This window comes from Perissodus microlepis, chromosome 1 (assembly GCF_051167445.1).
Source record: "Perissodus microlepis isolate ML-2025 ecotype Zambia chromosome 1, ASM5116744v1, whole genome shotgun sequence".
Lineage (NCBI taxonomy): Eukaryota > Metazoa > Chordata > Actinopteri > Cichliformes > Cichlidae > Perissodus > Perissodus microlepis.
This window is the reverse complement of record NC_140461.1, coordinates 6,084,111-6,111,195: the sequence shown is the minus strand read 5'-3', so window position 1 is coordinate 6,111,195 and position 27,085 is coordinate 6,084,111. Positions and strand designations below refer to the sequence as shown.

Genomic DNA, 27,085 nt, shown 5'->3' with positions numbered 1-27,085 from the left:
AGAGGGTCCCTTGTTTGATTTAGCTTGCAGTGAACTGAGGGTGCTTTGCCTTTCCGCTCATTTCTCTTCTCCTCACTATGAAGCACAAAGCCGATTGTAAGTCAACTACTTCCCGGCTGCTTTTCTAAAGGCAGAGGGGGTACGGCAGTGAACAACGGGCACCGGCGTTCAACCCCCGGCCCAACAGGAAGTGCTGAGGGGTTGCTATGCAGCCCTGCTCCCCAACTGCAAGAACTCTGGGTTCCCTGTTAACAAATGATCTGTGATTTGGGCAGTATGGCGAACTATTGGAGCAGGCACTCCAGAAGCTCTACAGTAAGAATAGATCAAGGCTTGGATGAAAGAAAGAATGAGGGAGAGTGATAGTTTGTCCTCGGCACTAAAGTGTTGTTGGGTCTGTGGCCTCTTCTCCTCCCTTTTTCCTCTGGTCCCTCTTGCTCCATCCCTCTTGTTTTGTTTCTCTCCACTTCTCCTCCCTCTCTACCTGTCTCCTCCCTCTGCATCTCTGTCCTTGGTTTATCCTCTACTTGTAGTTTACTAGCCTTACTATTACATTCAAATCTTGTACAAGAGTTGAGTCAATACATTACAAATATTGACATCCATCCATGCAATACATCACAGGGCGCTGACATGACATGCCAAAACGTAAGTAAAATTAACCTTCCTAAAACATAATATTTAGCTTCAGAATGAATGTTAAAACAGATTCAGGACTTGTTAGAAGAAGGTGAAGTTTCAAAAGTTACACCAAATCAGCTAAAGATCATGAAGCCAGAGGACAACCAAGTACAAAAAGTAAAATAAATAAATAAAGCAAAATAAAAATACATGTGTATTATTTTCACTCCCAATGCACTGCACTCTATGTACATATAGAAAGAAAATCTTGGTGTATTTTTACTGTGTATATTAATCATGTGTACATAGTATAGTATTTTGGGTTAGCTCTAGTTTTTCTAATATATCTTTTTCTAATATAATTCCCGTTTTCTTCCTGTCCCTTGTGCTGCTGTAACAAGTGAATTTCCCCAGAGTTGGATTAAATAAAGTCTATGTGTGTCTAAATGTTTGTTTTTGGAATGAACATTTCATTGTAATCCAACTGAAGACAGTTGACAAAAATAAAATTTTTTAAAATGAATCCTTTATTTTTCCAGGTAAAAATCTCATTTCCAAAAGAGACCTGGCATCAGGGCAGCTAAAGTCAAAACACATACAACACATAACAACATAGCAATTAAAAACAAACACAATATTTCATACAAACAAGTGAAAAATATAATTTACATTCAGAGTGGGGACTACCGATTAAAGTAGGTGGTAGGTGGAATGCTATACGCAGTACTTGTACTAGTCTGCCTGCAGGAATGTGACACTGAGGTCATATTAGTCACTACTGAGGAAACTAAACCATATCTTGATGCATACTCTAAAACCCAGTTAAGGAAATCCAAAAAAGTTGATTCTTTTTATCTACATGTAGCGTTTTCAGTGAAAGAAATGTTTGATCGTTACGTTAATTTACATTTGAAATGTAAAATCACAGTCTATTTATGTAAATTTAATGGTATTCTAGAAGAACAGTACAAACTGTAAAATACACAGTAAAATACTTTTATATTACATTTTTTTTTTTACAGTGTGTGATATTTTTGTTGAAGGGTGCTATAAAAATAAAATTTTACTTTACTTTAACTTTACTTTACCCAGACCTACCTACTGTGGACCTACATGGGCATGTTTGCTGGCACATTATCCATTATTTATAATAAGGAAACACCCTATAGGGAAATGTGACTGTAGTGGAGAAGATGAAACCACACAAATGTTTTATTGAACTGTCAGAAATATAAAGGCTGAGACAATTTGGCTGATTCAATACCCCGGTAAAATGTAAGTTTAACTGGGTCTTATTGATATACTGGAAAAGAATTTAGAAAATGTTATCGGACGCCATCGGGTCATATTTCAATTTCTAACAATGACTAATGTTTTTTATATATATTATTTAGTATGTGGCTCTACCTGCTGTGTCAAACCTTAAACATTAATCCATATGGGTTTGTTTACAGTGCACATCGCTGAGCAACTGTCGCTGAACCGAGGAGGGGGCTAAGATTACATCAGTCACAATCTTATAATGGCGTGACTGCAGCCATTCCCCAACTCTGCTCAGCTGTCATGACAATTTGCCTATAAACAAAATGATATGAGGTTGTGACTCATTGTTATGAAGCTGGTACTGGTTGTTATACAACTGTAATGTTTTTAAGGTTGGCGAAGCCTGCAGTCAGCTGAGACTGAAGAATTGGCTCAGATGAATAATGAAACATTTCTCACACTGAAAACGTTACATCCAGATGAACAGAATGAACTTTATGAGATGTAAATTGTATTGTTTAATTCAACCGTAAGCCAAGTATAGCATAAATATTTCAGACAAATATGTCAGTGGGTCGTGATATGTGAACCAAAAGTACATTAATCGTCTTATTATGGGGTGGCTGTAGCTCCGGCGGTAGAGCAGGTCATCTACTGATCGAAAGGTTGGTGGTTCGATTCCTGGCTTCCCCTAGTCTGCATGCCAAATATCCTTGGGCAAGATGTTGCCCAAATTGCTCTCCGATGCATCCATCGGTGTGTGAATGTTACTTAGAAAGCACTTAGAACAATGTGCTTGGGTGAATGCACAAGTTGTGTAAAGCGCTTTAAGTGCTCAGAAGAGTAGAAAAGTGCTATATAAGAACCAGTCCATTTATTCACACTGGTTCTCTGATATGGTACTTTACTTACTTTATTGGAAGAAGAAAAACGCAGGCTCATGTCTTTATTAGACTGTGAAGACCCTCTTATATTTTGTGGATTTTCATCAAATAGCCATCTATGACTGCCCTCCTCATTTCTCACCCCCCTGCACTGTGCTTTCTCCTCCTGCCACTGTACTGGGATGCTGTGATGTATTTGTTTGCAACACAGCTCCTCCCTTATGCCAGTGCAGTACTTTGGCTGTTTTCTCTTCCATCTCCTCTTCCTCATCCCCTCCTGCCATCACACTGCAGCCAGTGTTTCTGCCTGCCTTCCTGTAGCCAACAAAGCATCTCCTCTCTTTGTTTGGGGCCTCCTTTTGGAGAGGGAGGCCGGCCTCCAAATTAATTTTGAATTCGTTAGCATTCGCCTGCCGCAGCTTAATGACTTAACTCCTTAAACTGTAGAAGAAGTGATGTGTATTTGGTTTTTTTATGCTTATTTAGCCATTTCTATTTGAGGCTGTAGTACAAATTTCTATTGTAAGCTGTGCATTTATTGGATCAGTAAATCCACCTGAAACATTGTCAATACATTCATTAAAAACAAATAAACTCAAACGCCTAAAGAGGTTTGATTTCTTGCATCGAACTTTTCAATTCCTGATGCAACAGCATAAATCTATTTGTAAATATGTCTTTCTTCAGATAAAAAAGTTAAGAATATTACTAATGCCGCGGGTTTTCCCTGCTCAAAAAACAGTTAGAATTTTAAGACCCTGACCCTTTTATTACCCTGGTGACTCCTTGGAGGTGTAGATGGACAGTAACATCCATACCTCTGTTACTGCTCCCATAGATATGGTCGGTAGGAGTATTCCTCTGCCTCCTAGTGGAGCCATCATTACCATTTCTTTCACCTGTGTCCTTCAGTGGACTGGTAGGTATATTATAGACATTAGTATAGATTTTACACTCACACATACATAATTAGTTATTTTGCATACACCAGGGATCTTCATGGATGATACACGTCTTCTATTAGTTTGTTTAATTCATCTTTAATTTAATGAGTTGACAAGAGCCAATGTAAGTGACCAAAACAGTGAAGGTGTTAAAATCCTTAGCTGGTATCATTTATCATATTAGTATATATACTGTTTAAGTTGAGCATGTAAGCATGTAGTTATTGGTGTATGCTTACAAGTGATAAGTGTTAGCTGTCACCAACCATAATTCATCTACTGCTCCACCCTGCATGTATATGCAACTACTGACTCTTGTCTACTCTTTACTGCAGTTTGTGGTCCTTTCCAGCAGTCGTGGTAGATGGGTGCCCCTCCGTGACCTGAGGTTTACCTGCAGTCTCTTACTGTTAAAAGCGAGTTTATCCACCCCACTCTTATCAAGTGCTTGTTCACAGAGGATTGCCAAATCCCTCTCCAATATTGCACAATATAAAGTCATATCAGATGGCTATTGTTGTGAACTTCCATCCATCCATCCATCTTCTTCTGCTTTATCTGGGGCCGGGTCACGGGGGCAGCAGCCTTAGCAGAGAAGCCCAGATCTCCCTCTCCCCAGCCACCTCCTCCAGCTTATCCGGGGGAACACCAAGGCGTTCCCAGGCCAGCCGAGAGATATAATCTCTCCAGCGTGTCCTGGGTCTGCCCCGGGGCCTCCTCCCGGTGGGACATGCCCGGAACACCTCACCCAGGAGGCGCCCAGGAGGCATCCTTGTCAGATGCCCGAACCACCTCAGCTGGCTCCTTTCGATGTGGAGGAGCAGCGGCACTACTCTGAGCCCCTCCCGGATGGCTGAGCTTCTCACCCTATCTCTAAGGGAGAGGCCAGCCACCCTTCGGAGGAAGCTCATTTCCGCCGCTGCTGTGAATTTGAATTACTTAAATATAATGTTTTAGAATTGTAAAAAAAGAAAAAATAGTGAAGAACTGTAAAGTAAAGACTTCAGTCTGCTGGCTAGGCTCCATGGAAATACAAAGGATCAGAAAAGTAACTGATAATAATCCACCCAATACCTAAGAGAGTGATTTCAGTCTGAACCATGAGGTGGACTATTCCTTGAGTCATATTTGTCTTGCATCTCAAGGCACTGATTATAATCACTTGTAAATGTGCACAAGAGCTGCTGTTGACACTTGTGGTGTATTGTTTTCATCATACAACTTTCTTTTCTACTTGGATTCTCTTGCATGTGCAGTTAGCGCCCTTAAAATGGTGTGATGACATCCTCAGAAAGCCTGGCATACACACCTTGGTGGCAAAATGTATGTACTGGGACCCAGTGAACCGAGCAAGCATCTAGTTGCTTTGCAGGAGATTTAGTTTTTTATTTTTTATCTACAACAAACCCTGCTTCTGACCGTAAGCTGTAAAACTGTTAGGGACAGAGGTCTTTACTTAAATGGCTAAACCTCACACTGGCAGCAGAGAAGACCAACTGTAGTTAAGTTTGCTAGGTAGTTAAACACCAGAGGAAAGGTGCAGAGGAACTGGATGAAACAGGATAGGGCCAGACTGCACCTAGACAATCAGGACAATCAGGTCTGTAAAGAGGATCATTGGTGGTATTCATCCAGAACCTGTACAGGTTCAAGGTTAGGAAACAGGCAGAAAACATCGCTACAGATCCCTCACATCCCAGACATAAACTGTTCAAACTGCAGCCTTCAAGCAAGCGCTAAAGAGCAGTGTTTACAAAAACCAGCCGCTACAGAGACAGTTTCTTCCCCCAGGCTGTCACTCTAATGAACACTGTGAAATAACCCACTGTTATATCATTTAGATCATTTGCTGAAGTCAAATTGAAAATGTCGCATTTTGCAAGGGAATCTTACGATTCCACTTGATGTCTCACAATTACATGACAAAAATCCTCAAATTATGCAAGTTTTGAACTCCTAAAATGTATATACAGCAATAATGTGTCTGTTTATGTCTCTTAGTTTCCAGCTGCCAGCTTTGTAAAAATAACTCAAAGGTCTTTGTTTTTGTGGTGGAGGAAAATTCAAGCTTGCACCAGAAAAGAATCTTTGATTACCAGCAATAAACAATCTCATATAAATAAGTCAATAAAATATGCTGAAAGACTGGCTGCTGAAAAGTCAAGCCAAGCAACGTGTCAAACTAATACATTTCTATCAAAGTATATTAAGTGCCAATAATAATACTTTAACATTTAACAAGACTTAGTATGATATGGCATGTTCTTTGCCAACACATCAGAGGTCACTGAGAATTAACACCTAATAATGGGTTTCCAATAATCTAAAAGTGACAATGACACAAAATGTATCAAATAAATTACATTTTATTTAATTTTAAAGATGAAATCAAGTTTTTACAAGTTAATGACTTTATTGGTGTGATCCAAACCTACAAACAGGGGGACAATACACAAGTAAAGAGTCCTTAGAAATGTGAAACATAGAAACTCAGATGGAATCACTCAAGGGAAAGAGCTGCTTAATCACTCGCCCCGATTGTCGTGGAGCAAAACACTAAAACCCAAATTGTGTCTGAATGCAAGCCACACCGTACATGACAGTCACAAATTCAGGAGAGGTGGTTATGATGATGATGAGTGTGTGTGTGTGTGTGTGTGTGTGTGTGTGTGTGTGTGTGTGTGTGTGAACAGGTGAATGAGAAACACACTGTGAAGTGGGCAAGTGCCTTAAAGTAAGTATAGCACATGCACTATCCCCTGGATTTGGATGCTCTTGTACATATGTGTACATTAATAACATTTATAGCAGGTATCAGTAATGCTTGAGGTCACATGAGTAGAAAGTCTTGTTTTTAATGTAATTAGGAAGAGAGTGAGGAAGATCTAAGAAGGAATCCAGTCACCCAATCACCAAATACATCTGTTTGGATAAGGACTTTTATTTCCTTTGCATATAACAGCTGTAAGCACTAATTCTGCAGATGTGAACCACTAGAATGAGCCTTGTATGGTCTTTCAAGTTAACCTTAAAAAAATGCTGTGGGTGAAATCCTAACCAAAAAAATGTGATTTACACCAATGCTAAATTCAAAGTCTGACTGAAGATGGATTTCTTAACCCCACGACCCAGATGATGACGTGACGTTACTGAGTTTTGATTTTTCTGCTGTCACAAGCATTGCCTTTTAATTTTCTTTTCTTTTTTTGGAATTACTTTTCATTGTGTATCTTCTGTGATTTGATGCATTTCTTTCTTCCTTGTTTGTTTCCCCTGCCTGCCTTCCCTCCTTTTTGATTGTCTACTCTGTCTTCATCGTTTTTCACTTGTGGTCTATTGCTCCATTGTGCCTGTGCCTTGTTTTCCATATATCCTCTTGCCTATTGTGAGCTCCTCTTGTTGCCTTCCATGTGTCCTGTCATTCTGTTTGCTCTGGATTTCTGCTTTGTGTTCCCTTTCTTAATTTTTTTTTCTGTGTTTGGACTTTTGCCAGTAAAAGTAAAAGTACCACAGGGCATGAAGAAAGCAAAATGTCAAATAATCTAATCTCAATAGCTAGTGTTTGATCGGGGACATTTTGAAGTTTAATACCTACTGACTGATGTGATATTATATATGTGGTGACCTTTCTATACACAAAGGGAATGAGCAGAGGATCAAATTACAATAGTCTGTAGGGAAAGGGATTTCACCTAATTGACTCTGATGGGACTAATAAGGTTGCTTGCACTGGACTATTTTTACCAAAGTAAGACAGGCTTTCATTTAAAGTATTCACCTCATGAGTACAGTCTAGCACAAAAGTGCTAAACCATTTCTTTATATATTTCAATAAACATACTAACAATAATATAATAACAAATTTATTGGGAGAAAATAGTTTGTGGAATGTTAATGAGCTTAAAGGTCAATGTTTGATATGATCACCTTTATTTTTCAATAGAGCCTGAGCTCCCTGTGAAAGTGTTCTTGTCATTTCTTTAAATACTCTCCAGGAATAGATCTCCGGGCTTCTTGAAGGACATCCCAGAGCTCTTCCTTGGATGTTGGCTGCCTTTTGTTCCGTTCTCTGTCAAGATGATCGCATATGGGAATGTCATTAATGACAGATAATGCTCAACTATATGCTTTTCTATCCAGGTAGATTTTTACTGCATTTACTGCATATGTTTGGGGACCATTGTCTTGATTCATGCTCAATCATCGAGGTAGGGAAATCAGAAAAAGTTGATTCTGTTCATCTGGACGTAGCGTTTTCACTCATTCAAGCGACTTCGGGTGGCTGTAGCTCAGGTGGCAGAGCAGGTCAGCCACTAATCAGAAGGTCGGTGGTTCGATCCCAGGCTGCCTCCTGGCTGCATGCCAAATATCCTTGGGCAAGATACTAACCCCATGTTTGCCTACTGGTGGTGGTCAGAGGGCCCGGTGGCGCCTGTGTCCGGCAGCCTCGCCTCTGTCAGTGCGCCCCAGGGCAGCTGTGGCTACAATGTAGCTTGCTATCGCCAGTGTGTGAATGGGTGAATGACTGAATGTAGTGTAAAGCGCTTTGGGGTCCTATGGACTAGAAAAGCGCTATACAAATGCAGGCCATTTACTTCTTCAGTCTCAAGACTAGTCAAAAAATGTCCAACAAAACTTTTTGTTTTGTTTTTTTAAAGACTTCCAGAAAGCCTGGAGAACTATTGCGAGACTAAAATATTTGACCCCTTCGAAGCAAAATATATGTAAAGAAAAGAGTAAAGTATGTGCTTGTCCAGATTCACAAATCTAACCACAATATTCTACAACACATTCATCGAACAATTTTATTTAAAGTGGACTGGTTCCCTATTGCCTACGCCAGCACTCACTTACCTGAGACAAGGTTGGGGTTTGAGAGGTGGATCGCATTGTACGCATGCGCATTTCTGCTTCATCTGTGGGATGTTATAAGGGCAGCCCGTAAAGCGGAGCTTGGTTCAGTCGGAAGCATCTGGACCGGACCGAGGCTACCAGGAAGCCCATTTGCAAGGCGGAGGAGATGGAGGACAAAAAGAAAAGAAAGAAGAATGAAGACTCCTCCAACAGCGACAGAGTCACCCTGAAAAAAGAAATTGGACTTCTGAGCGCTTGCGCTATTATCATCGGTGAGTGTGTGACAGCTTTTGTTAAACGTGCTCAACTCACGGAGAGTGGTTCGAAGTGATGAATTCTGCGACAAGGAAAAAACTGACGAGGAAACGTGACCGAGCGGAAAGCTTATAACGTGGCTGATGTACAGTTACTCTTTCTCTGTCAAGGTTAGAGTATAATTACACACAGTGTGAGTCACTCACTGTACGTCTGAGCTTTTATTCTAGTCTGTTCTTTTATTCTATGTATTCTATTTACTGTACGGACACTATAAAGACTAAGATGTGACTTTTCTTTTAGACATGGTTCGTGACTGTCTGACTCTAAGAATGAATAGCTGAAAAGTCGCCGTTACGCACGCACGCTCTGATGTATGAATGCAGGGTTCTGAGCTTTGCGTGGAAACTGTTGCATCAGTCTGAGTGGTCTGAATATGAGCGTGCATACGTGGCTGGATGATCTAAAGCTGAACTTGACAGACAAGCAGAACCGGCACATCTCCCACGTGCTTCAGTGGGAGAGTTTACTGTTACCATTGTAGCATTGTCCTCGGATAGTCTACTGACTAAACCAAGGCATTAATATCGTTAATTTCGGTAACGTTATCATACCAGTTACATCATAAAATACGCTTATACTGCAGACAATGAATTTTACTTTACATGTGCATCTGCAAAAATTGGATAACTGTCAAAATACAGGAAGTTGCAGTGCTGTTTGTAGTTTCTTCCAAAATCTGATGTTGCATTTTACATATCCCTTACAGTAAGTGTACATAAACATAAAGTTTTATAAACTTCTACACTATTCTAGTGTTCAATTCAATCTGCAATGAATCCTGTCACGAAAATATTTTATTGTATTTCAGAACCACATGTTGCAGGGTAAAGTTTTGGCAGTGGCATTCAGTGGCTTCAATAACAGTTCCTCATTTTTGTACATTTGTGGTGGTAAATATAAAAATTAGTCTTAATGAGTGGAAAAAAATTACTAACCAACAAATAAAAAGGGAAATGTTTATCACTGGGACAAATGGTTTTTGCAGTTCAGTGAAAGGTGGAATTCTGCGACAGTCAATAGGCTACAAAGGAACCAGTTAATAGTTTGCCTTTTAAAAATATTTTCAGTTCCACAGTTCATCTTCATAGCCATGCTCACATCTAATGTGCTCTGATAGAAATGAGATATAATTGCAGTTAATGTTATTTCTGCAAATTTTGCATTTGACTCACTTTTTTCTTTCAGTATAATGCTTTATTTAGTCCATATTTGTGAAATTATTTTGTTATCAGAGTTGAAGTAATATTAAAGTATTATAAAGATTTCATGTATTTGGTGTGAAAGATTTCCTGTATCTGGCAGTGCAGCTGAATGAGTGTGTGAGAAAAAGAGCTCCGCTGCCTGCCTAGTGAGTGGTGCATCGGGTGGGCAACAACTCAAGTGGTCATTTGGCATGAAGTAAAGTCCTTTGCCAAGTTCAAAATAAACTAGCAGGTGAGCACAGCAGATCACCACTGCATCACAGAGGGGTGTAAGAGTGTCCTGGGTTCAAACCTGGGTATGGAACTGCCCGCTAGAGCTTCTTTCTCCCAGAGCTCTAGTTTCTCCTGGTACTGAGAAACACTTTCTGGATTCATGTTGCTTATATAAGGCAAGGACACTCACCCAAATAAGAAGAGATAACCAGTCATCCCTGTCATCCCATTTCAGAGAGTGTGGGATTTTTGGTCTAAGGAAATCTAGAGTCACCACTCTTCCACTTTCCACCACGATCAGTAATGAGAGAGCCTTTTGCATCTCTCTGAAATTTGATCACAGGCTCTTTACAGACTGGTGCTGATCAACAAGTTTTGTATCATAACCTATCAAAAACACAGAAATGTGGTCCACAAAGCTAATGCATTGTAAGTGGTAAGCCTGTAAGTGCTCCGGGCTGGAAAAGAGATGGAGACACAGTGCATACTCTGCAGCCCTGCTTATCCTGGATGTTTGCTGGTAAGCATTTAAGCTGATCACATTGGGAAGGCGTTTACATACTGAACACACACAAAGATTTTCATAATTACATGTTAATGTGGCAGGTCTGTAATCATTTAAGAAACTGGTGTTGGATTTCTTCAGGTAATATGACGACTGCTCATTTTTCTTCTACATTAATATTTTAAGATTAAAATGGACGCTCAGATCAGCTTAGCATAATGCTGAACTCTTGCCACAAGCACAGATGGAGGAAAGCCTGTACAGCAAGTACACACAGGCAACTTGAGTCATGCTACTACCCACCAGATACAGCCTACTCACATTGCATTTCATATGCCTTGTTCTAGTAATATAGACTGCTGAAGCTGTCAGCAGGGAAGCCTTCAGGTAGCTATTGATTACCACTGGTTACACTTACAGTTAGACAATACTCCACAACTATCAAATGTCCTGTATTATTAATCTCTAACCACACTGAATATACTTTTCTGCAATTGCTCACTTGCTATTAGTCGTGACATTAATCACTATTTTCATGCAACCAGCTTCATCATCGCTCACCGCTTTATCTTCGTAGTACAAGTTCCCCTCCGTTAGGAGGTATTATACATGCAGCATTACAAAAAAACCCCCACATAATATGAGACATTCTTCATTTTCCCTTTTGCACAGGAGATTTGGAGTATTTGCTTGTATAAAATGGTGAGCAATGTGAGGTCATTTTGAGAAAATTTCTCAGAGATGGTGCTGGGATATGATGCAGAGAGGGTCAGTAGGCCTGTGACTAACAGTTTCAGCTGCAGTGCCAAACTTTATGACATAACAAACACAACACATACATTATGTAACAGCTCTGCATCTCACAGTGGCCTCCACAAAGAGATCAGACAATGAAAAATGCGTTCCTCAGATCTCATTGCTGGATCTGCATCATTAGGGAGCATTTGGGTCCATAGCGTGCCTCTGGGTTTTAATAGTTTCTAAAAGATTTACAGTTGACAGGGTCATATTTTATTGTGAGGACTCAATTCTTCTCACACTTTTCCAAAGAGGACAAAGACTTGAAGGACAGTACAAACAATGTTTTGCTGTGACAGCTGCTGTTTGGTTACTTTGTTATGTGTGCTAGCTTTTGTTTTGTCGTTTTTTTGGTAGGGGTGAGGGCATGTAAATGTCAGACTGAGTCTGAACTTGCTTATTAGTATGTGCCTGAGCCAACCAAGCTGTCAGAGAACCTCTATTTGTTCTTGTTAGGGAGTCAGCTGAGCCTGATTTTTAATGAGTCACATTTTAACGAGCCTGGACTAAATTACTTTATTATCTTATTAAATATACTAATTATTTGTATAAATGAAATTGCAGCTTTATGGATGGTTTCACCTGTATTATCACCAGTATTAAAATATCCTACCGATATTGTGTTGGTCTCTCATGTTCTGCTGAAAGATCTGAACAATCAGGGCATAGACAGAACACCTTTATGCATGTTCAGTGATGTTTAACACTGAAATGTTAGCATCAGATCTGTTGGGTCCACTTGGTTCCATGGATCCATGAATCAGATTTTGTTCATCCTACAGATTTTCATCTGAGTGGGATCTTGAAAATTAGAGGCCTGGCTGTTCCTTGGGCCATCCCTAAACAGTTTATGCATTGTGGTGGGGTACATTGTTCTTCTGCAGGACACTACTACCTTTGAGGAGTGCTGCTTCCTCCGGGAAGGTGTGCAGGATAGGCTCCATCCTCTCCACAACCCTGAACTGGATAAACAGTTAAGAACATGGATGGCTGAAAAATAGAAGAATGCCTGTAGCCACTGTGGCAGAACAAACAGCAGCTTTAAATCAGTGAGATTAGGCTGTGCATACCATGCAGTCATATGTCAAAGCATTACTATATATAGCTACATTAATCACTAAGTGAAAGCAATAGTCACATGCCTTACTGCAGAAAGAAAAGAGTTTTGTCTTTACTTTCCATCAGGCTTGGCTGTGCTAGTCTTTCCTCTTCACTTTCTCCTTCTCTACAGATGCGTGTTGTCCAACTTTAGCAAAAATAGCTTGGAGAACTACTGTTAGAGTATTGTGACCTTCAAGCCAAAGTTTTAATAAGCCTTTTGGAATCGCTTTGATTCTACTTTGTGTTCTTTATTCTGTTACTTTTCTTTTTACCTGAATGTATAAACATCTGACCAAATTATCACCAAACTACGGATAAATGGTAAATGCCATTTGTTCTAAATGTCTGGAGTTTTAAATTGAAGTGTGACAGCTTTGGGAGCACAAACCAATAAAACCAAATCTTGTGTTGCACACAAAAAGAAGTCTTTGATGAATATTTATGTATAAATAATCACTGTAATATTTTCTCCTAAGGGAACATCATTGGCTCTGGGATTTTCATCTCACCTAAAGGAGTGTTGGAGCATGCGGGTTCAGTGGGACTGTCACTCATCGTGTGGGTTTGTGGAGGGGGCATCTGCACCCTTGGGTCCATGTGCTACGCTGAATTGGGTGTCACCATCCCAAAGTCTGGAGGTGACTATTCATATGTGACAGAAATCTTTGGGGGCCTAGTAGGGTAAGTACTGTCGTTGTTATTTTTCTAGTTGCATTTTTTAAAATACAGATGTTCCTAAACTGCAGTAGCAGCTTGTTGCATCTTTCCCCCTGACTTATTTTTCCTCATATGAATTATATTGCAACAGTCCAATGGGCGTGTTGGCTTTGAACCAATCATCTGTGAGCGTCTTATGACTTTCAGAGGTCATGTGGTGTGTCAGCTGATCATAGAGCGGAATTCTAAGTCTGAGAAAGTCAAACTTGTTATACACTGTGCCAGCCTTCAGAAGCATTTCTGTGAAAGTAGTTCAGTCTGACTTTCGCTGTTCAGTTATTTTGCAACTATGAATGAAGCAAGTACCACAAAGGATTAAACACAGGAGCAGCAGTAAAAATGTTAAAAACAGCAGAAAGTAAGAACTAATATAGGAGTTTTTGAATTACAGTTGAATACCAACACAGAAAGAATAAGAAGGGAACAAGAAACAAAAAGCACTCACTCTGGGAGTCTGGAGGTGGAATTAAAGTTTTCATTATGTTTTCAACTTCCAGTGCACCAATAGTAAAATTCTGGAGTTACTTGAGTTTGAAAAAAATTCGCCCAAAGCCTTACATGTCCAAAGTATGTGCTTAATGGCTTTGGTCCCCTGATGTTTTTAATTTAATAAAATCATCAGGTCAATGCTTCCTTGATGATAACCAAGTATGGCTTGCATTTAGTAAGTGCTTTATGCATGCAAGTACATCCTTTTTTTCTAAGTTACAACAGTGGTTGTAAAATCTGCTTTAAATGCTGTCAAAAAACGAGTGTCAAACACTGAGTGTTTGCCTGAGCACATCCTCTGCAGCCACAGATGGAACGCTGAAGCTCCTGCTGATGTGCTAGAGCAAAATTTAGTATTGTGGTCTAGACAACCCAAAATGTGATGTCCACATATGTGGACGCCAGGTCGTAGGAGGTTAAGTAAAGACCCAACTTCTACAGTGGTGTTGTTTTGCTGACAGGTTTAAGTATAGGTGTGACTGTAAAGCTGGGATGGAATCAAAGACAGTATAAAAGACTGACCTAACATCCAGGTCTGAAAAGTGAAAGCACCAACCTTTTTGCAACCTCTGTGGTTGCAGAAAGACTTAATGGTCTTCAACTGTCTTGTTCTGTGCCAGAGTAAACCGTTTCCTGATCACTTTCTAGGTCTAGTTTCTGGTTTCAGGTCATAATTAAACAATAAGTTATTGTTTTAATGTTTTTTTTTACAGTCAGCAAGGAGGATTATCCAGGGTACCATCACTGGGTAACAAATCAATCACCAGCTGTTCACCAGTGAGTTGGGTGCAAATGCTCAGCTCAAGTTGTTTAAAAAGCATCACCAATATGACATCATGGCAGCTATGTCCATTTTTTATACAGTTTATTGAATATGGAATAATGTTATAAGAGCAGTGAAAGTCCCTTCCTTGTCAAAATAACTGCCCACATGTGACAGCCCCCACCCCCTCCTCTCCACTTAGTCTCAAGTTATTACACTGAACTTTATTCTAAATTGAAATCCCGTTCTGTCTCTTCATCCTTTAGATTCCTGTTGTTATGGAGCGCTGTCCTCATCATGTACCCAACCACGTTGGCCGTCATTGCGCTCACCTTCTCCAATTACGTCTTGCAGCCGGCCTTTCAGGACTGTTTTCCTCCGTTCATCGCCACCAAACTTCTCGCAACAATTTGTGTCTGTGAGTCACTAGCAGCCTTAGAAACTCTATTTATCTATTCCATGTTAGTTTAAGTAAATGTTTATTCTAGTTTAGTGTTGTCCTTTACGTCTTATCTCTCTTTGATTTTCCACTGAACAGTTTTTAGAACTGTCCTGCCAGGGTAAACATTGTTGCTAATGCTAAGCACATGGTTCTTGATGCCAAACAAACTGAAACATCCAGTGCAGTGAAAGATCTTTTTTTTTTTTTTCAAGAACAAGATAAGGAGACACTCTTTGCTTTTCATTAAATATAAAGTCAGATGCCACAGAGTAATTCTTCAGGTCAGAATTTCAAATGCAAGACCTTGGCAGTATTTCTTTCCTGTTGTGCTTCTGAAATACAGTCAGTCATCTTGTTCTACAGCAGCAGGCCACAACTTGCTGTAAAATTGCTAATTACGTATTTAAGAATACAGTTGTTGCCCTCAGATTTTTGAGAGCAAAATAGCTTTGACATTCATACAGCTTGCAATACACCATGGGAACTGGGAGTGCTTAACATTCCACCTCAGGAACACAACATTTTCTGAGTTTACTTCAACTCTGATAAGCCTCAATTTTGACTCTCCATTTATGATTAATGATTAATAATGGATAAATGCTTTCCTTAGCATTTCCATAGTGGCAAGCTGGTTGGTTGCTGGCCAGATTTTTCAGGTGGTATGGTTCAAAGTTTGAATAAACAGATGAGTGGTTGACAGATTTGTTGCTCTTCTGCGTGACTGCATGTGTGTGGCCTGTGTCATCATGACAAACTAGTTCACAGTATCACACTTCAGACCTGCTGTTGTGTTCAACATGCAAGTCATCTGACTGAATGAGCCAGAGTGACTCCCAGTGAGGTAAACATCAGACCAAGCATCTGTTTCCAAAGCAACATAAAAAGCAATTGATCTTAAAGAAAAATATCTATTTTAACTTGCACTTGTACATATATTTCCAAAATACTGTTGCTCCTATATACGATGTTCCTATAAATGACTGTTTGGAAGACAAATAATAACAAGGAAAAAGGTACTTCCATCTTAGGCAAGTTTGTGCATTTACCAAAGTAAACCAGACTAATCAAACCAAATCAAATCCATTTCCTGTGGTGGCATAAAGAAATGTGATTCTGTGACACTTCAGTGTGCTCAGGGCTGTCATTGTCATTTGATAATTCCACAAGAAATGTTATGCTCTATCTCCAGCCTCTAATCTGATCAGTTGGGGTATCTGTATTTAAATAGCCAGTGGCCCAAGCAGACCTTGCATGTATCCGATCCACAAACCAGCCAGTTTGGTCCTGTCAGAACCGGATGGAGAAGGGGAAACGGGATAGACGGGGAGTGGGATGGTTGGCTTCATATGTGGGTGTGTGCGCACGTCAGGCCTAGCATTTGCTGAGTACCCTCTACTATTTATGGCAACAGAATCCTACAACTGCTGCCTACTTTGGGCAAGGGACACTGTGCGAGTGGGTTTTTGTGTTGTATTCTAGAGTGTGCTATGAGTTTGTGTGTGTGTGTGTGTGTGTGTGTGTGTGTGTGTGTGTCTCAGTATCAGTGTCAGAATACATAATGGTGCCAGTCTTTGTGGACACTGCTAATGAGAGGGTGTGTCTACACTATTGTGCATTGTTACTGTCACAGGGCACCATGGAAATAGGAAAAGGGCAGAATACCTTTCACATCAATAATGAAGGAAGTCCCCATTGGCCAGCCAGACATTCGAGTCAGATGTTTGATGTTTCTATTGGCTAGCTGGTTCGACCCCTGTCCTCCAATCTGGTCTATGGCATCACACTTGAGACTTAAAGTCACAGAAAGATTGTAGTCACCCGTCTGTGATCAGCAGTTATGCAAGCTTCATATCTCATGAAACTCAATCAGTCTGTGAGGAGAGAAAGTGTCAGACGTCTGATGACAGATGGAAAACATATTATTCTGAACCCTAAAAGAATCATGTCTGTAGAGTTGTAGTTCCATCCACCTTAAAAAGCAAAGATAGGTGCATGTAAATGAGCAGCATCATATCAGGCAATTGGCAACACAGGTAGTCGATAGGAAGGGATAAGAAAAGAAAAAGTTTAAGTTACCTGTGAAGGATAAAGTAAATATTTCATCACTTTCCAGCAACAGAATTAACGTATTATATTTTCTTGCTGTGCTGAGTCTTCGTGAGGGTGCTCTTAAGTTCACTGAACTTTTCTTAGTTGAGGGTTTATGAATGCGAGTCAGCCTAGTTATGTTTCCCCCCTCCTTCCTCTCCTGCTGAGCATACTGCTCAAGAGTCACAGGGTGACCCAGGCGTGCGTGTGTTGGTGAAAACCAGACAGGTCCAGTTGTAAGCTGGCTGTGTTCTTCTAAGAATAGGCACACTCGACAGCCCACAGCAGCACAGCCATGCACGCTCATTTATCCTGCAGTTTAGTTTGTCATCTGCTGATCAGTTTCACTAAAAAGAAAGCAAAATTCATTTTCCAGCAGTCAACACTGTTTTATATTCTTTAAATATTTCTTTAAATTGTAAAACACTGTAACTTGTCATATGGAGCCATCATCATTAATTTTATACTCAATCCCACAAAACAGTCACTATAAATGTGATGTTTTTATTTCAAAGGCCAAGAGAATATTCCAGCAAGAAGTCTGTGTTAGTCCATTATTGTGTTGGTACACAAGCAGTAGGGAGAAGTTTCACGTTATGTCTCCATCACTGGTTCGGATCATTGACTTCAATTTATTTCAAAAAAGAAGACTGTAAAATTGTTTTCAGTAAAAGTGGAAATACCATTTCTATTTCATTTTACTATGTGTACTACAATCTGAACTACTGCTCTAAACGTTCATGTATCAACTGTGTATTAATTCTTTCTCATTATTTGGAAAATGGAGCCCCCCATAGAGTCAGAACAACTATGAGCATAACGTAGACACAAATTAAGAAAGCACACAAGTATGCTAGCTCAGAATAAAAACGTCATGCACAAATTCTATTTTAGTGTGGCTGAGTTTAGTTCAGGCTTCCTCTGAATCCTTGAACACACTGGATGTTTTATTGAATGCTGCACGAAACTCATTTAAAATTCGATTGAGGGCTCACGGTGAATCATCAGACTAGCGGCTGCCCTAAAGACAGAACAAACCAGAGTGGCTCAGAAGAACAAAATGTCACTATCGTTGTAGGGGATGGAAAAACTGTCACACGTTGAACAAATGATGTGATTCTTCCAGTGTATGGTAGGCATCAAACGCCAAGAAGAATGTCATGTTTACACAGAGCGCTGTAATGGCCTTAGAGGAATTTTGGATTTAATTTTATTATGTTGCTAATTCTCCAGCTGAAAACAAAATCACAAATGTTTTATAGCTAGAAAAACTATTAAGCCAACAGTTCCACAAGTGTACCATGGCACAAGAATTGAGGTATGGTATTGTGGATGCTTGCATACTCATTTTGTTCTTGGTTTCAGAATTGTTTTACCCCTATTCATTATTCATTTAGAATTTTTCCTCAAAGCCCATTTAATCTCCTCCATATAACATATGTAATTACATTCTTTCCTCTCTATCTGTAACTTTCAGCATCCTTTTTTAGATCTCCTAGGTCTCCTCGTTGAAGTTTTTGTTATCAGATATTTTGTGATGTATAGACAGGACTGGGGAGTTTTTGCCAGTGTGGTGACTCCTGAGTCCAGATCCTGGACCAGGAGGAGGCGTTCCTGAGGTTAAAGCCTGCTGATAAATCTGCAGTGAGTTGGGATCAGAATCCATTAGGACTTAAAGTGGTAATTAGTTAGTATTCTAGAGCTGAGGCAGCCTTCAATAGAAGCAGTGACAGCAGGACACAGATTTACCTGCACTGTCACATTCAAAGCCACTGGCACCTCCTTCCTGTCAGGGTTAGAATAGAGGAAAGTTGGGGGAGGTCGTAGTGGGGGTTCATGCAGGAACACAGAAACGGAAATTCATGTAACACTCCAAGGGTAATTGACTATAAAACACAGCAGTGTTGTAGGGGAGAGAAAGCTCTGCCCGGTGCCTCCAAAACCTCTTGCCAAAAATTCACACGTGTGTGTATACGTCTGTGCCTCTGCCAGCGGAAGCAGTTTGTTCAGATTTCTGTGGTGGGAGGAAAACTCTTGCCCTAGTGATGGATGACATGGTCACTGCTGGGTCACTAGAGTGGGTGTTAGTGGGTAAAAGAGAGGAGGAAAGAAGTGTCAGAAGAGAGAAGGTGAAATATAACCCAAAAAAAGAATAGATGCAAAAAAAAAAAGAAACAAGAGAGGGGACAAAAAATGAATAACTAGATTAGCTTCCTTTAATACACCCCGAGGGCTAAACCGTTTCCTCCATGTTCTCATTTTAAGACACCTGCAATTCTGAGGGCATGTAAAACACAAGAAACAGATAAGTGGACTATAGAGACGCTGTGAAGATAACATTACTGGAGTTGACAAAAAAGTGGACATACCCTGGCTGGGAAGCTTTTCCTGCCTGACAACTCTCATCCTGCTTGTAAAGTTATTACTGATTTCCACCCAATAAACCCATCACTAATATTTTTATGTGATTTATTTGGATGTCACTATTATTTATGTTGTGCATAGCTCTGGGCAAACGACTTTAAAGTATCAGAAATGCTTTGAAGTCATAAGCATGTTATAGCCTGGCTCAAAGAGTGTGACATGAAATTAGAGCAACACAAGAAGTAACTAAGAAAATGGGGATTTAATCAAACAAGGATCTTTGTCATTTGGAAGATAATGAATTTGTCGAGCCAGTAGTGTTAAGTATGTAAGGAGAGGTGGGATTGAATTCGGAGAGCAAAACAAATCTAAAGAGTATTTGGAAGAATGAAGGAAAGAGCCTGGAAGACGAGGATGCCAGAGTAAAAGAATGAGCACACTGTGCAGGTGTAGCTCGTGCATCTGATCTGCACCCGCAGGACAAATGGACTGGTACTTACATAACGCCTTTCTTCTCAGTAGAGCACTCGAAGTGCTTTCAGAACAGCACAAAAAAGAAGACAGAAAATACCTAGTCCCTGAGTAGCCTAGGAGTTTAGAGGAACAATACACAGTATTGTTTGACGTATTTGTAGGTCTCCGTTTTCTTTCTTTTGCTTGTAAGCGCAACTGAGAGACATTTGTGCTTGGCTGATTTGGCTCTCTTGGAATTGGGCCATTCGATACTATGTTGGCTTTCACAAAAATACCCTCAAAACTTAGTGATAATGTCAAGGTCAGCAGCCTAGAGGAGAGCAGGGCCACACACGTGCAGTTTACACAAGCAGGAAATAGAAAGTAGGAATTGAGAGAGAGTAATGTGCAAATAAGTCAACACACATAGAGCTTAGATTTTAAGATCTGTACATGTGTATCAAAAAAGTCAGCAACATATACTGTAGTGCAGGGGTGTCGAACTCCAGGCCTCGAGGACCGGTGTCCTGTGCGTTTTAGATATCACTCTGGGTCAACACACCTGAATCAAATGATTAGTTCATTACCAGGCTTCTGGAGAACTTCAAGACATGTTGAGGAGGTAATTTTGCCATTTCAATCAGCTGTGTTGGATCAAGGACACATCTAAAACCTGCAGGACACCGGCCCTCGAGGCCTGGAGTTCGACACCTGTGCTGTAGTGTATTGAAAGTGGCACATGCAGTTACAATGCATGCACCATTTCAAGTAAAAAACTACTCTCAATCATCTCTAACACGTTTGTATTGTGTACTGAGTATGGGCATAATCACAAGCACAAATCTTTTAAAAGTACAGTGAGCATACACTGAATACACAATATGTTAGAAGTTTGGTATAACCATCAGATCACCAGTCAATGCCCATGCAACTTTACATCACTGCAGAAGAGTTTGGGCTCTGAGGCATCCTACAATTTTAAGACACTCACATCTTCATTTTCCTAGCTATGGGGATCTATATCCATCCTTTATTTACAGTCTCTTTTCACACCTAGCTCATGAGGAATATAATATATGAGGTCTATGCGAACGCTTAAAGGGACCCACTGCATTGAGGTCAATCAAGAATCCAGTGCTTGCATGAAAGGATTAACTTTGTTCATCCTGAAAAACACTTTAAATGTGTTGTTGATGTGATGCTTTGCAGGAAATACACACATACCTGTGAATAAACCTTTAACTTTTTTTACATAAAACTTTAATGATTTTTCTGCTGTGTGTGTTTGTGTGTATTTGTGCAGTATTCCTGACCTGGGTGAACTGCTCCAGTGTGCGTTGGGCGACAAGGATCCAGGACATTTTCACTATAGGAAAACTTCTCGCGCTAGTTCTCATTATAATAGTAGGACTTGTCCAAATTTGCAGAGGTAAACACACACACATGTGCACACATGCATAAAAAATGTTTTTCAGTAATTGGTAACGGTAATTTCTGCGCTTTGGACATGTTTCATCTGCTCTCTGGTTTTATTGCATTAAAATGATTAGTGATGAACCAACAATTATTTTACGGTTTTTATTTGCCCGTTCTATATTTCTCATCTTTCATCCAGGTCATTACGATGCCCTGCAGCCCAGTGTGGCCTTTGAATTCAGTCAGGACCCCTCAGTGGGACAGATAGCGCTGGCCTTCCTCCAGGCCTCCTTTGCCTACAGCGGCTGGAATTTCCTCAACTACGTCACAGAGGAGGTCGTAGAGCCACGCAAGTACGATATGCATAAGCAAAGCTATCAGACACACCACAAGTTTTTCTTAAGTTCTGCCCCATATCATTATTATTTTTCCTGTCATCAGGAACCTGCCCCGTGCCATCTACATTTCCATCCCACTGGTGACCCTTGTCTACACTATGACCAACATTGCCTACTTCTCCTCCATGACCCCAGAGGAGCTCCTCAGCTCTAATGCTGTGGCAGTGGTGAGCAGCTCTCCGGCGCCATGACTGGATATTTTACAAACCCAGTTCTGAAAAAGCTGAGACACTGTGGCAAATGTAAAACAGAATGCAATAACTGAACTTATGAATCCATATTTTATTCAAAGCAGCACACAGAAAACATAGCAACGTCACCTTTTTTAGGACGGGTGGCTGCCATCAAATTAAAAATGAGCCAGTATTTTTCTTAAAATGGGGCATTTTCTCAGTTTGAACATTTGAGTCGTTTTCTATGTTCTACTGTGAAAATGTTGTTTTATTAGATTTGCAAATCATAAAACTATTTCTGTTTACATTGCACACAGTGTCCACATTTTTGGAATTCAGGCTGTATATGCAAACTTGTTTCAGCTCATATACTGCTAAAGTCAACAGACATTCCAGGCTCCAGTTGTGTATTTACAATCCTGTCACATGTCGAGCAGCGGTCACTTCAGTCATTGCTTACGCATGCAGTTTAATTTTGCATCATTAATGGTTATTTTAGTTTGGCAAGTAGCAGGTTGCTGGTTTGATTCCAGCCTGAGACATTAATCCCCTTTGGGATTGCATCAGGAATTGCATCCAGCAAAAATGTCTGCCAAATCAAACATGTGGAGCCACCTGCTGTGGAGCCCCTTGTAGTGAGGGAGCAACTGAAAGTTGTTGTTTTTTCATCGGTTGTTATTACAAGTCATTGCATTTCAATGACATACCAAGGATCGAGACTATTTTTTCTCGATCTTGAGTTCACACCTGAAAAACATTGAAAATATACTTTAAAAAATTATATCTCGTACCTACGTGCATATATAACCATAGTCATATAGTGGTATGCAGGCAGGCTGTTAAAAAGGCTATTTAATCTTTCAGTGAATCAATCAATTAATGCATTAATCGAGGGGACTGATGAATTAATAAATAATTCATTTAATCAACATGTCGGTCATCTGGACAATCACGTTTTGTGTTTTTTCAGACATTTGGGGAGAAACTGCTGGGAATGTTTTCCTGGGTGATGCCAATCTCTGTAGCTTTGTCCACCTTTGGAGGAATTAATGGATATTTGTTTACCTCCTCCAGGTACAGCACAAACGCTTTGTCTTGCATTATACAACACACCAAACCCTAATTTTTACTTATTTTTACTGATGCCCGCTGTTTCCTCAAAATAACGTGTATAACATGTGTAAATATGTCTCTCGGTAGATTGTGTTTCTCTGGCGCCAGAGAGGGTCACCTTCCTTATCTGCTGGCAATGATCCACCTAAAAAACTGCACACCAATTCCTGCCCTGCTGCTCTGTGTACGTTTCACTCTAACAGGTTTATCCAGCTGTGTAGCTTCAAAACAGAGATTCAGTGCTTTCATTTTCTCTTGTTTGAACCTGTTCTGTCCTACAGTGCTTTGCCACAGTTGTCATCCTGTGTATTGGGGAGACACACAACCTGATCAACTATGTGTCCTTTATCAACTATTTGTCCTATGGGGTAACCATTGCCGGCCTTCTCTACCTCCGCAAGAAAAGGCCCAACCTGGCTAGACCTATAAAGGTATGGCACTTGTTTTATCTGGAGGTATAACTTAACCACAATAAAAGCAGATTATAGTGAGGAATTAAAAAAAAATGAAAATATGAAAATTATGTAAGGCAGAAAGAAAAAAATAGAAATTTGAAATAAGCTTAAAAAGCTGACAGATTCAAATAAAAGTATTTAATTTTGAATTAAATTATAATAATTAGATTTTTTTAAACAAAGGCATCAATTATAAAATTAAGCTTCCCATTACATCAATTCAATAATTTTTAAAAACTTCTATTCAAAGGCTTTGAACAGTGTGTCATTTTTAATGCATTTAATAATGTAAAACAAAGAAGACAGTGTAATGTATAGACTGGTGATGTAGACATACACACTAATTTTCATATAGTAGGTTGGGTTACATATAAACACAACTGTTAATTGTTGCCTGTTGTCAAAAAATATATATTTTATTGGACTTGACTTTGACTTTTCTGTGTGTACTACACACATAAACACAAGTAGTCTGCAATGAATGTGTCACAGTAATCTGTACATTTAGCATAGGAAACTGAGAGCTGTCAGCAGTCTGATTTGTGTACCACTAAATTTTGCATGCATATTGTTTTGGCGCCCTCTGGTGTCACAAATGGCAGTTACATGACATCAGTTAGTGCACAAATAACATCCACTGTTTCCTGTTTTCTGTTTATGTTCATTCTCCTGTATGCCATTCCCTCCAATCGCTCCCTGTTTTTACTTTTATTGTCAAATAAAAGCTGAAAATTAAAATAAAAAGTAAAAACAAACAAATAAGTATTACATTGCGTTACATTAAAGCATTAAATTAAATAATATAATAATAATAATAATAATTATATATGTATATATATATATATATACATATATATATCCCAGACAAATATATGTACATGTTTATATATTTGGATGCTACATGCAGAGACAGTATGGGTTTACAAATGTAAAAAGAAAAAAAAAAGGTAAAGAAAAAAGATAATTATGTTCATTGCAGATAAATCAACATATTTACAGTGGCAAGGGTTTTTGTACAAATGTGTTTTTGTTCTGTGTAGGTGAACCTGTTGATCCCGATCAGCTACCTGATCTTCTGGGCTGTGCTGCTGGGCTTCAGCCTGTACTCTGAACCAGTGGTTTGTGGCCTGGGTATGGTTATCATGTTGACTGGAGTCCCTGTATACTTTGTGGGTGTGCAGTGGAAGGAGAAACCCAAATGGCTCTATAGATTAGTTGGTGAGTTGGTTTGTGCCAGTGTACAGAACATATTAACTGTTTATGTCAGCAGTAATTCCATCTGAGTCTGACTGCTCATGATGTCTTTTGTATTGCAGAAAAACTCACGTACAAGGGCCAGAAGGTGTGTTATGTGGTGTTTCCTCAGGATGACCCCTCAGAAACTGAGCCCCTCACTGCCAAAGCTACTGACTGAGGAGTGAAGTCAAACCAGGACTTCCCCTTTTGCATCAACGTCAATACTTCCCGTTTTCGTCTTAAACGAGTTCTTGTTTGGTCAGTGAAGCACGAAGAGAAAGTGTCATATATTTTTGCACAGGTGTGGACTGGATTGGGCTGGCATGGAGCCCATTTTACCCAGTGCATGTGTTTTTAACTTTTTGGTTTTGCTGTCCATCCATTGTCATCACCAGCATGCAAAGTTTTATTTTTCATACAGATCCTTATCCTTTCCCTTCTTACTCAAAGAATCTCCATTCTGTTCCAAGTCTGTTTCTGCTTCACTTCCAGGATGCTTCCAGCATGCTAATGTGCCTTATGAAATATAGACGTGTGTATAGTGTGTTGGTTGTGCGGGTATTTGGAGTGTGTAATGTCTTATATGGAATAAGATAAATATGCAAGCAGTTTCTGCACTTAGCAATACTTCTCTATAACTGCTGCTACTTTGCACTTTGCTTTACTAATTACTCACATGATGCTCACTGTTGATCTGTTGTGGATGAGTAATTTGTTCTGTCTATATCTCTGCCTGGCTACAGAATCTGGCTGTTCTATTTTCTTTCCACCGACTTTTTAAAAAGAATTATGACTATATGACTTTTCCCTCATGAGAGATGCTGTTGATGCCTTAATGTTTTTTATTAGAGACACTCATCTCTCCCAGTTATTTTTAAAAGACGGGCAAGACCATGACTGGTTCTTGCAGGATTTTGTTGCTTCAGCAGTGATTTCATCTCTGGGTTCCCACTGTGAAACCTCTCAAGGTGCTCGAACAGCCAAAACAGTTATTACACTCTTGACCTGTTGTGATACAGTATTTGAGCACTAATGTGTTGTTGCATAACTCTAACAGAATCTGTAATGATTGACAGACGGCTGGCAGTGGATGTTTACTTGAGCTCTCACTTCCCCAAAAGCCACTACAATGACCGTTAACTCAATATCGCTTATCCACTGATCAGCTGGCTTAACATGACACTGCTGACATCACAGAGTTGGATTAACATCCTGTTTGTATTCCATGACCTCTTGGACTTCCTGTATTAGTCAACATTGTTGATGTATTATGGCCCAGACCTGGTCAAACTTGCAACCTCAGTAACTTTGCATTGACTGTGGTCCAGGTGATATTGTTATTGTTGCTGCCTTATCGTATTTGAGTATTCTCTTAATATCTCTTTTATGTTGTACATATAACAAACAAATGAAGTTTGGGCCTTTGGCCTTTTAAAATGAGAAGTAAACCAGCAGCATTGAACTTTATTGAACGTGCAGTCCCTTTCTCAGCCCGTAGCTGCTGGGAACTCCATGAAAAGAGACTCGTGTCTGTCCTGCCATGTCCCGGTGCTTTTAGCTCTGAGAGCTGTAAATACTGTGTGACAAAAATAAACTTTTAAAAACGCACCAGGGGCTTCTACAAAGATGACATTCCTCAAACATGTTGTGGTACATTTGTATACTGTATAATGGGTGTACCTTTGTTTTGTAAAAGAGTGAAGTTGTAAATTAATAACAATGTAATTGATCATTAAATATAGCGACTTCGAAGAAACTCGGTGTGTCGTCTCCTCTGTGGGATCCTTTTTAGCACCATCAGGTCAAAAATGGGGATTTCTGTGCTAATTAAGTAAGTCGTTGGTTTTCAAGCTTTTTCTGGCATGACCCACTTCGGAAGCTTGGCCACAGCTGCAATAATAGGTTTTAGCAAATTTTCAGCACAATAATATCTGCAATTTTTTTTTTTTCTTAACATATTTTAATGGTTTTGTTTTTCCTCTGGTTGTTCATGACCCACCTGCAGTGGCTCTGCACCTCACAGTTTGAAGTAAGATCAGCCAAAGGTAACTACTGTGCAAAATAAGCTATGTACCAGTAGTACGTTGGTGGTTGCACTTGAGTAGTTTGATGCCAACAACAGTTTACTATAGTACATTTTACTATGAAAAACCAGAATGTGAGTGATGTAGTAGCTCATCCAGGCACAATCCACCACAGTTTACAGGTTATTGTATCATATAAAGCACAGAAAAGCAAATTATACGTTTTGTTTTCATTGCACAATCTAATGAGG

General features: G+C 39.8%; 1 protein-coding gene and 1 long non-coding RNA gene across 2 annotated transcripts; one reads left to right on the top strand and one right to left on the bottom strand.

Moving 5' to 3' along the window:
- Positions 1–6,062: 6,062 nt before the first annotated feature.
- On the bottom strand, positions 6,063–8,686 carry LOC146393210 (uncharacterized). The gene is made up of 2 exons (XR_014800243.1): positions 8,567–8,686; positions 6,063–7,781 (listed from the first exon to the last, which is right to left on the bottom strand). It is a non-coding gene; the product is annotated as an uncharacterized LOC146393210 (long non-coding RNA).
- Positions 8,628–26,566, top strand: slc7a10a (solute carrier family 7 member 10a). The gene is made up of 11 exons (XM_084927824.1): positions 8,628–8,838; positions 13,180–13,384; positions 14,939–15,090; positions 21,323–21,448; positions 21,635–21,788; positions 21,877–22,000; positions 22,977–23,080; positions 23,207–23,303; positions 23,401–23,550; positions 24,615–24,792; positions 24,891–26,566. Exons 1-11 carry the CDS (start codon positions 8,733–8,735, stop codon positions 24,986–24,988), a joined length of 1,494 nt encoding a protein of 497 aa, XP_084783950.1. The 5' UTR covers positions 8,628–8,732; the 3' UTR covers positions 24,989–26,566.
- Positions 26,567–27,085: the final 519 nt, after the last annotated feature.